Here is a 14,558-nt window from a genome sequence, read left to right as displayed (position 1 = left end):
GTCATCTGCAAATCTGAATTCATCCTCCTAAAAAGGTGTTTGTTTACACATCGGGCCGTGACGAATAGAAGAAGAATTGCTGGCGTAGTTGATGCCTCCCTCATTCACAGGTTTATGCAGTGAAAGATTTATTCAAAATGTTCTGAATAAAATATTTCAGAAACAAAAATTATGGACAAATGAATTACACCTCTGATGTGTAATACCTTTAATTAGTGTAACTTGAAAATTACTCAGTGATTGCATTGGCCCAGGTAAATAATCAAACATAAGGATTTCCACTGACTTGATGGAGAAATAATCTCAGATATGCACAGCCTTCTCACACATTCAATTCATTTGTTATTTTATTAGTCTGAGAACTATGTGGCAGTTCTCATTAAAATGCTTTCTATTATTGAAACGAGAGCAAACACCAGAATGCCAATGAAGCTTTCATTTCACATGTCTCTTCGATTAATAAACACGAGCAGGTTTACGGCAGCAATAAAATAACTTTCCCTGCCATTGAACCCAATGCCCTAAAAAAAGAAAAATACAAAGAAGGATTTTCGTCTTGATCAAGTTTAAAAAAAAAAGAAAAAAAAAAGCAGACCAAATATAAACAATGTTAGTCGACATTATTTGCTATATATTATACAGTAGGACAAGAATGCCTGGATCGTTTTGTCTCCCAAATAACAGTCAACGACATGCTTGACAATAGCATTTGTATCCACTGTCCAGTGAATATTGCCACGGGGCACACTCTTATCTTCAACAACAAAGATGCTGGCAGGGGTGGCCCATTTAAAAGACACAGAGATGGAACTCAAACATAGAAGAGCCTTCCTTCCTCTTCTGCTCCACATAGCAGTGCACTGTCAGCTATTTATATCCTAAAAGACAGGCATAGCCACTGGTAGCATATGTCTGCCTGCATGGAAGCCTGGGCTGCCTGGCTCCAGCAGAGGATTGGCTGGCAAGTAGCTGATGCACTGGGAAAGGAGAAATGTACCAAGATATAAGAAGCTAGTTGCCGAGACAGAATCATGCCCATCTCACTAGCAATAACAAGTGTTACATAATGATGGCATTACCGTGTAATCATCTAATGCACTGTGCTCAGTTGAAAATGCCTCCATCCAAATGTCTTTCTGTGGTTGAATTGTGTGTATGTATATCAATCAACCTCTCTCACTCTAAGAATGAAGATGAAGGTTTCATGTAGCCTATTATACACCATGGCCTAAATATAAGATTGTATGGCGATAATAGTTTGGAATTCACTTGCACGGAACCTGGACATCCACCACTACCCCCCTCTCTTGGGGCACAGGTTATACTTTGACTGTGAGGTAACATTAAGAAACGGCTCCCCCTGGTGTGAACAGCCCCCCCACACACAGACACCAGACATCAGAGGACAAACGCCTAAAAGTAAGAAGAGTCTCCCTATAAATAAGGATAATGATGCCACTTTCCTAGACTTCCTCGTACAAAGAAAAGCAAAAATAGCTGATCTACAAGCTCACAATGTGTCGCGACACATAGACTACACTCTGACTCTACTGTATCCACGAGTTTCCTACGCCCCATAGTGCATTGCGCAAACGTTTGCATCGACCTTCCGGCGCCGATTTACAAGCTCTCAACGGGTTGCATCTGCGACGCGACGTGAGCTTGTATGTCTGCTGTTAAACCCGGAAGTTTGGTCCGGATAGTCTCCAGTAAACTCCCGCGGAAACTTGTGGATAGCCCTAACCTAAGCTCATGCTCCAGCTTTCTGCTGTACAAAGACCCTTCGTCGTAAAAACTAAAATAAAACTAAAGTCACCAACAAAAACACAATAATCAAACAAAGGTGTGCATAATTATGTAATTTACTCCTCCCACTGCCACTATTGCTGTTGTGTAGCTTTGGCGAGCCACATATGGAGTACCAATCAGTTCAGCCTTGATCAGGTAAATGATTTTAACATGGCTTTGCTGTGGGATTGTAACTTGGAGAGCTTGGGAAAAGGAGACTGAAGTCTTAGGATGAGCTTAAAAGACAGGCTAGATACTGACAACATGCTCTAGAAAGGAGGAAAGCAACATGGATGGCCAGCATGTACACTGCACACACTCTGGCAGGGACTTCTTGCTAGCCTGCTCTGTCGTAAGTAAGTATATAGGGCTTAGGTTTAAAGACCAGTGCCAGAAATGAAGAGTTTATTCTGAAGGACATTATTTATCTGTATGGGTAGTACTCTGTGCCAGAGGTCTCCAAACACTGGTACGCGGACCGGTGCCGGTACGTGGGACATGTACCACCGGTACACGAGGAAGCGTCCGAAAGGTTTATGATTTTTACAAATATGCGCAGGCAACATCACCAGGATTTTACACAAAGAGGAGCGAGCGGTGACTGGCTACTTCCATGTTGCTTAACAGTGACATCACTGACGAATGCTTGGTATCTTTATAACACTTCAAGTAGTATAATGAAGTACGTCCGTGTTACATCAGTGTCGCATAACAGTGACACACCAAACTTGAGCTAGGCCACACACCCTGTTTACTAGCCATATTCTTTTGTGTCAAGAATCATTATATTTGCACCACACAGATTCAATAGTTTATTTTAAGAGATTAACAAAGTTCATACATAGACACTGGAAAGTTCTGGAATGAACACACAGATATGCATGAGTAACAGCTATTGTTTATCTTGGGTCTTACCTTTTTAATAGTTTTCGTTTGGACTAAGGCAAGGTTTTCATCCCCAACATAGAGAGAGAGTTTGACATATGGATCACTGCAGACAGACAAAACAGAGCAACCAATGTTAAAACTTTACATTTTATTTACACATACAATACAAGAATAATAAATCTGCACCAAACACTGACATTGATGCTTTACACTCACTTCATAAAATAAGAATAGTCCATCAAACAGGGAAACGCTTTTTGTGAACAAATCTTATGGTGGAAAAGACATCATGTGAGTGTTGGAAGGAGACTAATTAGTTGTACTAGATACTTGGTAACAGAACCGTATCTAATTAAATACAACTACAGGTGCCATGGTCTCCATACGACCTTCCCCTGGCCTAGCAAGTCGGGGCACCTGAAGGAGGGGAAAGGAACTGGTTGGAATAACGTGTTCCTTCCACGTGCTACGACCAGCCAGGGAATCTCTCCCATGTCAGGTGAAAAGAACTTGGACTCCTCATGCATAGAAGGTAGCGGAGGGAGTGTAGCGCCCAGGATTATATTAGATAATTGGCACTGGGTGAAAAATGGGTTACAAAATCGTGGGATAACATTTATTTTTTTAAGAATACAGGTGCTGTACTGCTAGGCTAGGCTTTCAAAAATCCTACTGGTTCCCAGACCTGAAATCTGAGCTAGCAATGGATATCCCTGCCGAAAAGAAAAACTGCTTGTATTAGATTATTGTTAGGGATGGCTACAATGTCATATTGACAAAATAATGTGCTAAGAATAGTCGCTGCAAAACGTTTTGAGTTGAGCAGAACAAACAGTAAGCAGAGTGTCTGTGACTGGGCTATTTAAAAATAACAGTAGTTTATTTGAAGGTGCTGACAGTGCAGAAATCCCTGGAGAGTTTTTGATAGCGGCTGAGCTGTTCTATTCATTAGGCTGGCTGACCAATTCCTCTGCTGCTTTCAGTCCCCAAAGGCAGCTCTAAGTTCAATGTCAGGTTGGCATTCCCATAACCTGAGATAAGACAATCCACGTATTTCACACAATTGCATCTTGTCTGCTGCTCTCACATTTGGTGGGGAAGGTATGAATCTCCCATCCCCAGTCCCCACATTATATTTACTGCAATCCAATAGGAACCTACTGTACATGTTCCCTTATCTATTACTTCAGCACCTCCCAAATCTTCTTCTGCCTAGCCCTAGATTATAAAGAGCCTCATTTGTCTTTTATTTTATTTTCTCCTCACTTCAGTTTCAGGTTCCTGGGTAGAAGAACACTCACTCTATTCAAGGATACATCGAAGACATAGGGACAAAGACAACACAGAGAGGGGGAATACGAGTGAAATCCCCACAGAGATAGAGCCAAATAACACATTGCTGCTACCTTTTATTGCAATTTAACCACTCCAGGATCCACGGTGTTTCCTCTATTTGTGTGTTTATGTCTGGCTGTGATTAATTGTGACTAAACAACAACGATGCCCCGGCCCCTTACTGTATCTCTACTACCCTGAAACTCCTTCTTGTCTTGTTCATTTGTATGTATGAAGATAGTAGCACTGGGCAACGGCAATACATGTGAGACTAGTTATCATCTGCGATTTGGATACCGTGTTGTAATAATTTGATATGGCATAAGTTTATCCTTTTCCTAATTTTAAAACGTTTAACCCAGGAAAGCAAGGTCGTCGGGAACAGGATTCGAAACCCTGACGCGCTGTCAGGCTGCCATTGCAGCCTAGGGTGCCCGGACGACCACCACGCCGGCGGCCGGGGCCATAAAGCCGACATTTTTAACTCAAATATTTGCTTCTGTATTTGGCCCTTAACTCATTGAGTGCCAGCGCCCTCTAGGGGCCATAGAATGCCAGCGCATCTCTCATAGGCGAGCGCTTTAGCTTCCAGGACCTCACCTTCCAGGACCTCACGTGCTCACGTTCATGCACGTCATGGAAATGTCCCGGATGATAATGCTAACAGAATGGCTATTCCCATTTTGTCATCTAAAAGATCATTTTTGGGCGATTTCGCCGTAAATAAACCTCGCGCCGCTTCCCTAAAGACACAATCCAGAGATATAAGCCTTCAAAGATTGGTCTTTCATTGGATTAGGCGGAGATTGGCGATTTCGTTCGCAAATAACGTCCGGCCGGGACGTTGTTAGCTTTCGGCTAGTAGCTAGAAAAATCAGGCCAGGCTTCAGAAGGCCTCTTATCATTTTATTCCATTTCATTAAATATCCCGGACTAGTTCGGGATAGGCACCCTGGAATACGTCGCGCCGCCTACAATGAACATTGGGTGAACATTGGGGGGGTCTAAACTTTATTTTAAACCATTTTCAATGGAATAAATCGTCGGAGCATCTAGCGTAGCTCGTTGGCTAGCGCTGGGCGAGCCGGGACCACCCACGTTGCTCCAAGCAGCTCGGGGTAAGTAAAATAGCAAATAAAAAATTGTTTTTGATCCCGAATATCCCGAACTAGTTCGGGATAGGCACTCAATGAGTTAATATGAGGGCCAAATACATATCATTTTGGGGTCCTTGGTTGATTTACTGGACTTGATATTGATATTTCCCTTTAACCACTTAATAATAATAACCACGTTATTATTTAGGCATTATTAATTATTATTACTGATGACTAAATACACTTTGGACCTTGTGCTAAGAATTTTGAAATAGGTCCCAAAGAATGATAAGATGAAAGGGAGCAGCTAACAACTGACGAATGATGAGGTGGTCCAATGAGGTTCCTTTATGGGGTCTAAATTGACGCTTACAAGTCTGTAACGTTGACAGCGTACACATTTGTACACTGTCAAGGGGAGACCTTCAAATTTCGAAGTTTGAGAACCACTGATCTAGTAGTATCCACATGAGACCTCCTTCTGTGTTTCTCCATGACATTAAAGTCTTCTCCAGAGCTGATGTAAAGTTGGCCTACCAGAATGACAACAGGATGTTCCTTCCTGCATGCCTGCTGTGCTGAACATGTAGCAGCACTCAGTTATCAAAATGTCCAGTATAGGCCTGTCACAATTATTACATAACAGTCTAATCGCAATTCTTTGACATAATCGCAATTCTTTTTTCATAATCGTTTTTATGTTGAAAAATGTTCATATATGTTTAACATAACATTTAAAAGAATAGTGGAAATAATATTGTATATTTAGGTTATGTGTCATATCTGCAACGTGAATCGCAATTATTTGAGTGACAGTTAATCGTCATGTAAACTATCACAATCGTGACAGCCCTAGTCCAGCACTCAGACACAGTAAACCTCTGAAAAGCAACGTTAGTGTGTGATTGCCTGAAGGGGACTAGAGGTCGTTGCAGTAGTACTAGGATAGTTTTAACTGGGGGAGGGGGGGGGGGGTTAACCACTTGAACCTCAGTATCCACATTCTGGGGAGTCAAAAAGCTCCCAAGAGCTTGTGGATCAGCTATTTTTTGCAAAGTGTGGTGTAGACGGTGTGTGTGTGTGTGTGTGTGTGTGGGGGGGGGGGGGGTCCAAGTATAGGTCCAGTTTGATAGGTTTAGTCTAGAGGGTGGTTAATTATTATTGTAGATAGTGTAGAATGAAAGGAAGCTGAGGGTAGAGCGGGGTATGACATGCAACACAAGGCTCCTGATGGAGTCAAACTGACATAAGACCTACCTATATAAAGCGGTGCAAGTCTAGAACAGCACCCCAACCACGGACTATTCACTCTCCTCAGCTCAGGGAGTGGGGGGAGGAGGTACCAGTCACATATGGCAAAAACAGAGAGACTCAGGAGGAGTTTCTTTCCTCAAGCCATAAGATACCTAAATGGCACTGACTAAAGACACTTTGCTTTTGTTTTGTTTTTTGAAGGCACTTTTGAGCACCTTATTTGTTTTGTGCAATAACCCCGACATCATTACTGTTTTCTATGTCTGTCTTGTTTTTTTTGTGGCATATGCTTTGAGGAGTCGTCTATTACATTTCACTATTGTAAAAATATGTGACAAATAAACTCTGAACTGAACTGAACTGTATGGTTAACACACTAACCATTCACATTCGCCACAGCAATATACCGTAAAAAAAAAGGTTTTTAAATCTACCAATGAAAACGTTGTTTTATTCCTTCAATGTACATGGCCAGCTCTGTGCGTGTCTCTATTCTTATCACACAAGTAATCTTAAGGATAACATTAAATAATGATGTTGTTAATGTTCTGAAGCATTTCCTGAGCCGGCCATTACAGGAAGAAACCCCCTCATGCTAAGTCTGAATGTTTTATAGAAGATGTGTAAATCTTGCTCATAAAAGTAAAAAGCAATCCAATAAGTATTTAACTCTGACTAATGAAATTACTTCAAATGTGTTGTAGTTAATAAGTTACAACATTAATATCTGCTGCTCTACTAATGTTAACTTGAAACCAGCTTATACCGTAAGCTTAGAAACACCTGACTTCAACTATCGTCCTAATAGACCAAGTAATATAAAGGTTTGCTGCAGTATTTAGCTTTTCTCACTGAATAATTTCAACAGGACGATAACTAAATTACTCAGTGGTGTGCTATTCAGTGTTTTTCTACCCTTGTGAATCCAGACAAGGTAAGTAATTAATTCACAGGACGTGGTTCATGTTGCTTGACCGTGTAAAAAACAACAAGATGTAGACTTAAAGTACAACTCTACAAAGAGATATTATGCAACAGCACACAAACTTGTGAAAACACTGAGTTATACTTCATCACAGAATGGTCATTAGTCTATGGCAAGAGAAGGACAACTACACAGAATGGCTTTTTTTATTACCATAATGCTATGCTACACATTGACCCTCTAAAGTTGAAGTTCAGTGCTGACTGCTGATGCCAGACTTTAAGCAGAATAGCTTTGGAGGTAATGTAGTATATTAGTACTGTATACGCAGTATCCAAAACTGTAAAAGGAAAGTTCCTGGGTCAGGGGTAGAGGCCTATACAACAGTAGGTCAGTTTAGTAAATTAAGATTTGCTGCTTGCACCTTGCGTTACGATATTATGATGCCTACTATCCAATGGCACATTTCTTTGTGTTTTTACAGCACTTAACTCATAGATGTGATGTGCCCTTGTAATGAGGGGTTTGTGCTCGGCAAACCCTACCATAACATCCTAGCTGTCAACTGACTATTCTTGCTGACACAGTCTGACCATGTCCAACATTGACATTTTCAGTCACCTGAGGAAGAGTTCTAAGATCAAGCGGGGTTTTCTCAATCACTCATACAGGTGCCAGGCAAGCAGCGAAATGTTCTGTCCCTTCTGTTTTGTCCTATATCACACTATCTATAGGCACCATAGTAATACAATGTGCGCTTTGGAGCACAATTTCCGAATCTATTTACTGATGTCTTTCCCACATGATTGAAACGCAGATTTCACTTTAGTCACTGCTTCTATAGTAACACTAGCCAGTTCAGCAGTCTTTGTGACTGAAGCTCCAGCCATCTGAGCCCCAATAATGAATCCTCTTTCATAGTCACTCAGATCCTTTTCTCTTGCCACCTTGATCCAAAATCGAGGTCAACTGGGCCTGCGCAGCATTTTTTAACATGCCACAGACAGAGCATGATAGGATGTTAATTGTTTAATTGTATAATGCAATCTACTAGGTATGTACCGAAAGTTTGGCCACCAAAATTATTATTATTCTAACAAAAATAGGAGCAACACATTTCTGCCAAATAAGTGAAAAAATAATCATTATGATGAATAAAAATCCACTCCAGTCTCTCTCTGTTGTTGTAGAGAAAAGTGCACTCTCTTGCAAGATCAAATGAATGAGTCACACATGATGATCTAATTATATAAGGTTAGGTAATATAATGATTTAAGGCTATCAAAACGAACATACTTACTACTGATGACTCTATTCACATTACACATAATGTTACTTTTTATAGTGCTTACATTGTAATACTTGGCAGCTGTAATGACCGAACATCATCTCTTGAGACAAATTACAGTACATTTGTTAATCTTTGTTAATCTTATTGCGACCGTAGGTCGCACTTACTACAGAAAGCTCCACCAGGTGTCCGTCTGTCCGTCCGTCCGTCACACACGTTTTGCCCTGCTCATATCTCGGCAACCGTTGCCCCGATCCATGCCAGCTTTTGCACACACACTCCTTGCCTGCCAAACTACAACCTCCAAGGACCCCCGGAGCTCCAGAGACCCCCAAGTCCCTGGGGGACCCCCTGGTGTAAAAAAAGTTCCCTCCGTGACTCACGTCACACGTCACACTTTTGCCCTGCTCATATCTCCGCAACCGTTGCCCCCGATCCATGCCCCCCAGAGCTCCAGGGACCCCCAGCTCCCTCGGGGACCCCCAAGTGTAAAAAATGAGCACATGTGCAAAAATTACCAAATGACCACCCCAACGGGGCTGCTCACGGGGAATTCCCGGGGACCACCCACTCCTGGTGCTCCAGAACGGATGCAAAAGTGGTGGCGCCCCCAGTGGAGGACCCCCTGCCACTGCAGCTCACATAAAATGCCGTAACTCGGGCTAGGAGCGTCCGGGAGAGCCGGGGCCGGTACCTATTCGTCCGCCAAGGCAACGCGGACACCCCACCCCTCATTTCTCACATGGCCCTCTTCTAGCGCCACCTACAGGCCGATTTTTAAAACACATTTTTGGCCACTGCTCCTACAGTTTTTGCCCTAAAATCACGAAAATCACTACACAGTATGTCTACACTCATGTCATCAACATGGATCAGGAAGTTTTTGGAAAAACACATTTTTGCCCTATTTGTGGAGATAAGTGACCTACGGTCGCTTATCTCCCGATTAGGGAGTCTTACTGGTCTTATCAAAAGTTATGTAAGAACAAAATGTGTTTGGATATTGATGCAGTGGTTGTGATGTTGATCAGAACATATTTACTGATTCATGAAATATTGCTGGCTGAAGAAAGTGTTCACATAGAGAAAGTGTACACAATAACCCTGAACTGAGCAGTGTCCAAACCTGGTGTTCTGAAAGAACACCTACAGGCACTTATATAATGACAGTGTGGGGCCAGTGGAACAACAAAGAAGCTAGGAAGGAATAGTCGGACTTCTTCTTAGTTGTGTGTGAATATTGCATGCCGAAAAAAGCCAATCTACAAGCTCACAACGTGTCGACACATTGTGAGCTTGTTCATAGGTACAAGGCGAGCTTTATTAATCTGGGATTAATAAAGTACATCTCATCTCATATCGAATCATTTTAAATCAGGCTCTACTGTGAACGATCCTCATTGCTCACCTCGCTCCAATGATGTCTTTCTTCGCCAGGTCGATTCCTGCAATGACTTTGACCCGTAGCACCCTTGTATCATGCTGGAAAAGAAAGCGACAGATCGGAGACATTTGATGACATTTATCATGAAATTGTTTCCTGATTCCCAAAGCTCACTACTTCCAACTCATGAGACTTTGAGCACTGGAAGTACATTGAGGAAACCATCTAGCCTTTCTGAGGGTTTCTGTATGGTAACGATATTCAGATCTAACTGAAAAGATAAGACAATAAAATTCTGAAAGAAATCACCTGTTATCTCCAAAGTACATACGATGACTGTTTCATACCCAACAACTGTACATTACTCTCTGTAGCAATATGTCATTAGGATTATGGGTATTCCGGTTAAGGAATAAGGGAAATTATTTTGCTTTTTTTGTATAGGAAATCTATTAGGTTTGACCTAGAGAATTCTTTGACCTGCCTCACACTCTTGTTGCAGCCTCACAGAGGCTCACAGTTTTCTACTATGCTGCAAATTGAAGTGCAGGCCAAAACAAAATCAATGGTACTACGCTACCCCAAAAGATAGGCTAGGTAATGTTTACGTCAAGTAATAGCTGACAACATATTCTGTCACAGACTTAATTATTGTAAGTGCTGCTAGGGAAAGGGCGAGGGAGGAGAACAGACAGTCAGCTGAGGTCGTAGTAACCTTGTTCAGAGGGATGTAAGAATGCTGATTCACATTCAAAGTAAGATTATGGTTTCATGGAATGTGGGCCTATAATTGGGTTGTAAGAGGTTATAACTTATATGCCTGTAACACAGTGAATAAAAAGAGGTGCTAGGCTAGGTATTCATTTATCCATTTGTATGTGAGAGTGTAAGGATTTTAATGTGAACCCTTGGGCAACCGTTCCGGACGCCCCTTTTGCCCTTATAGTATGTGTGGAATGTAGCTATGGTCTTTAGCCCTAACTTCCATAATGACAGATGGGGGTCAGGAAAAATGTGGTAGTCAAATGAAATGAGGCAAGGTAACTTAGCCTACTCCCGAGTCCCGACAGCAATAGCGACATGAATACTGGCTTAGATATTTCTCCTGAATAATTATGAAATTCAATTAATTTGGCATTTAGCAAAAGCAATGACAATCACATAGCTTAGCTTAGATAACAGTATGACAAAGACTACGCAAGCCTATATTTTGCTGTTCAACTAAAGACACTATTTTAAAACACCTGGTCATTTATGGTATAATCAAGAGTTAGAGGCTGAAGTCTATATTGTTAATCCTCTAGTCTAAATCTAGTCTATGCAGATTGCAGACTCCTTTGTCCAGTGCTGTAGTCATACATACAGGCGAGGCAGTGGCACGTCCCCCCATTTCCTTTAAGGACACAGGAAGAATATATAAAGATATTTCATCCATCCATGTCATCATACAAAAACATCACCGTCCACATTACTCCTCGATGACAGACATCCTAGAACAGTAATGGTATTTATGACTTAATAGCATATATGAGATGTTTGTACCAATGATGTACTGATGAAGGTCCAGAGGACTGAAATGTCTGTCAATTAAAAGAGCAATGTGCAGGATTATTTGTCCATGGAAATGGTGTTTTGGTATTTGGGATCCTGACTAGATGCTGAAGGTTAAATTCTAATAATTCTATACTAGAATGTAACCCTTTAAAAACCTTTATATCAGAAAGATTCTCACTGGAATGTCACCTTTGAAAAACCTTATGCTGTCTGGAACGTAACGTTAATCAAACAGTTCACGTTCACTGTCAAACACACACGAATCAAGGATCTGTCAGCTAAAGCAGTGGTTCTCAACCAGTGGTCCGGGGACCACCAGTGGTCCTTGAGGGGGCTTCCCGGTGGTCCCCAGCTAAATGATGGAGAGCTGGTAACCAAATGGAACCTTAAATATCTTTTGGAGTGTAAAATGAAGCCAAATTGTGGTTTAATTTACACCCCTTGGAGTGTAAAATGAAGCCAAATTGTGGTTTAATTTACACCCCAAAGAGTACAATTATTGTTAAATACCTGCATTACATAATTTACAAATCTACACAATACAGTATGTAGAGGAACTGATATTTTGGCGTTTGCCTGTCATCTCTCCTCACACATGAATACAGCATGTAATTGTGGACAAAATATGTATCCAATGACAACAAAATATACTACGTTTTGGGTCTGAGAGGCTGAATCTCGTCAAATGGTGGTGGTCCGCGGCTCAAATGCCAACTAAATAATGGACCCCTATATGTGAAAAGGGCTTGAAAACCACTGAGCTTATTAAAGAAAAAGGCTTTGGAATACACGGAACAAGCAGCTCAGTCCTGACAGCTGTACGTCCAGAGAGGAGCGTTTCTCAGAGAGCTGGAATTCCAGCCCGCTCGTTTACTCTTTTCAACTGACAAAGTCACAATTTTCCCGTGAAAAGACGCAACGTAGACACTAGTTGTCAGCTGAAAACACGTCGTTTTTATAGAGCGAAAGGCTCGTGCGTGCTACGATATTTAATCCTTTAACGTTGACGCTATAGCTAGCTGCCCAACACAACACAACACAACACAACACTACCACTGGTTATGTTTCATGGTCCGAAAAAAACACCTCAATTATCTCCCCAAAGTTATCGCGCTGCTCGGGGCACATAATGGTGGCCTTTTTAAACACAATTACCTCGTCCTCTGCAAGTCCATATATGGGCTCGAAATTCGTAGCCATTCCATATAGGCTGGAGGTCCACAGGTCCACACAAGAAACAGTGCTAGCAGCCCTGCCAGCTAGCCGTGAACAATAGTCTCCTTCTCTGTGCTGGAGTGGTGGATTCACAAACACACAGTCCTTTGTGGTGTGTTTATCACTGCCTAGTGCCTAGTAAGCCTCGCCAAGCGTCGTTCACATGTCTGTCTGATCAATAACTCGGGAAAACAACTGTCAAAATTGTCCCCAAACAGAAGGCAGTTGGCTATTGTTGTGTTAACTCCCTCCGAGAGACTCCGAGAGCTAATAATCCTCTTGACGTTGTTTGACAGACGGAGCTGTGTTCTTTGGCCAAATCTAAGCTGTGAGAATAGAAAGCCTTCCGGTAGCCGATCTCGCTTCAGAATAAGAGTACACCTGAAGCCATTGAAAAACGATTAATTTGCACATTAAAAATTATGCATTTAAACAAAGCTATAGAACGCAAATTATGTTTCTGTGTAAAAACAAAATGTTTTAATAACATTAGAAAATACTGAAATAGATAAATGCTGTTCACTGGAGTGCATAGCCTTTAAAAATTAGACGCACTGATCTTCGTGTCGGCAGTTTTGACACAAGACGCACGGGTTCGGGGAGACTTCCTCTGTCACACTTGACACTAATGATAGGCACCCCTTTCCACTAGTCAAGTCCGTGCCCTTGCAGGCTCACTGTATTGCCGCTAGAGGGCAGTCAAATATCAGAGAACCAGTTCCTCGGAAGCACTCCTGTCTGTTCTAATCTAATGGCACTGATGTAGACAGAAATGGAAACGTTTTAGTTTTTCTATGGTTATGCTAACTACTAATTGCCTGGCTGTAGACATTACAATCCTTTGAAGACTAATGTTATACCCTCATTGTTAGTTCCAATTTTAAGATCTGCACTCATCTTGGTTATTAAAGTGAGGGCTGGGGACCATACCAAGGAGGGTCCTTAATAGGCTATAGTCAGTTTATTACAGTTTACTACTCTAACCCTATATACATGGTCCATTTAAAAACATACTGTATAGCCTACATTTACATTGATCATGTATGGGGGCTCCAACAAAATTGAGATGGTTGTCTGCAGCCAAATGCATTTGGGGGTCCTTGACATCAAAATAGAGGACCACAGGTCTAAACTAGAACTGCGCTCTGCCGAGGTGCCAACTTGCGCCTGGTGCAAAAGTAGGCCGTGTATGCATACTTGTGCGCCAGCAGAGCGTGGCATGAGGTGCTCACCACCACTGGCATACCACTGGCAATGCTAGCAAGTATCCCTCACTGCAGTAGCCAGCAAGGGGCGGAGTGAACCCGAAGGGGCGGAGTGAACCCGGCGGGGCGGAGTGAACGCTCCAGCCAGCTCAGGGGGCGGGGTGAACGCGGCGGGGCGGAGTGAACCCTACCGTAATTACACTACTTAATGCGCAGTGAATTTTGGATCGGGGCTTCGGCTCATTGAACGCGGCGGGGCGGAGTGAACGCTACCGTAATTACACTACTTAATGCGCAGTGAATTTTGGATAAGCTTATTTCCACTGGAAACCATTAAAGTATCTCATATAAGGCCACAGCTCGGCCCCAGAGCCACCTGCAGGGACGGGGCCGGCTCCCAGGGGGTCCCAGAGGGGTCCCCCACGCTCGGGGACCCCCGCGGACCCCCTCGCAGCCCGAAAAAACCCGGCCGAAACGGCCAAACCCAGCCCGTCCACCGCATCTATAGCGGATACCCAAGCTCGAAAACGCTAAAGGCGCCTGCTCAACCGCCGTTTGGGCCTCGGCCTCGAGCCTGGTACCCACGGGACCGGCTCGCCGCCCCGCACGCGATGACACCACC

At 42.7% G+C, this 14,558-nt stretch overlaps 1 protein-coding gene across 3 annotated transcripts in view; it reads right to left on the bottom strand.

The window, feature by feature from the left end:
* nedd4l (NEDD4 like E3 ubiquitin protein ligase) overlaps nt 1–13,013 on the bottom strand; it is a 76,849-nt gene extending 63,836 nt beyond the window's left edge. For all 3 annotated transcript variants that reach the window (XM_080743319.1, XM_080743321.1, XM_080743320.1), the window contains exons 1-3: nt 12,672–13,013; nt 9,987–10,060; nt 2,704–2,779 (exon numbers count right to left, since the gene is read on the bottom strand). In XM_080743319.1, the coding sequence (XP_080599445.1) occupies nt 2,704–2,779; nt 9,987–10,060; nt 12,672–12,716 (195 nt within the window). In that variant the 5' untranslated portion in view covers nt 12,717–13,013. The remainder of the gene's footprint in view (nt 1–2,703; nt 2,780–9,986; nt 10,061–12,671) is intronic.
* Between the last annotated feature and the right edge of the window lie 1,545 nt (nt 13,014–14,558).

Source organism: Nannobrachium achirus (genome assembly GCF_963921795.1).
Source record: "Nannobrachium achirus genome assembly, chromosome: 15".
Taxonomy (NCBI): domain Eukaryota; kingdom Metazoa; phylum Chordata; class Actinopteri; order Myctophiformes; family Myctophidae; genus Nannobrachium; species Nannobrachium achirus.
The sequence above is the reverse complement of the archived record's forward strand: the minus strand, read 5'-3'. Positions and strand labels throughout refer to the sequence as shown.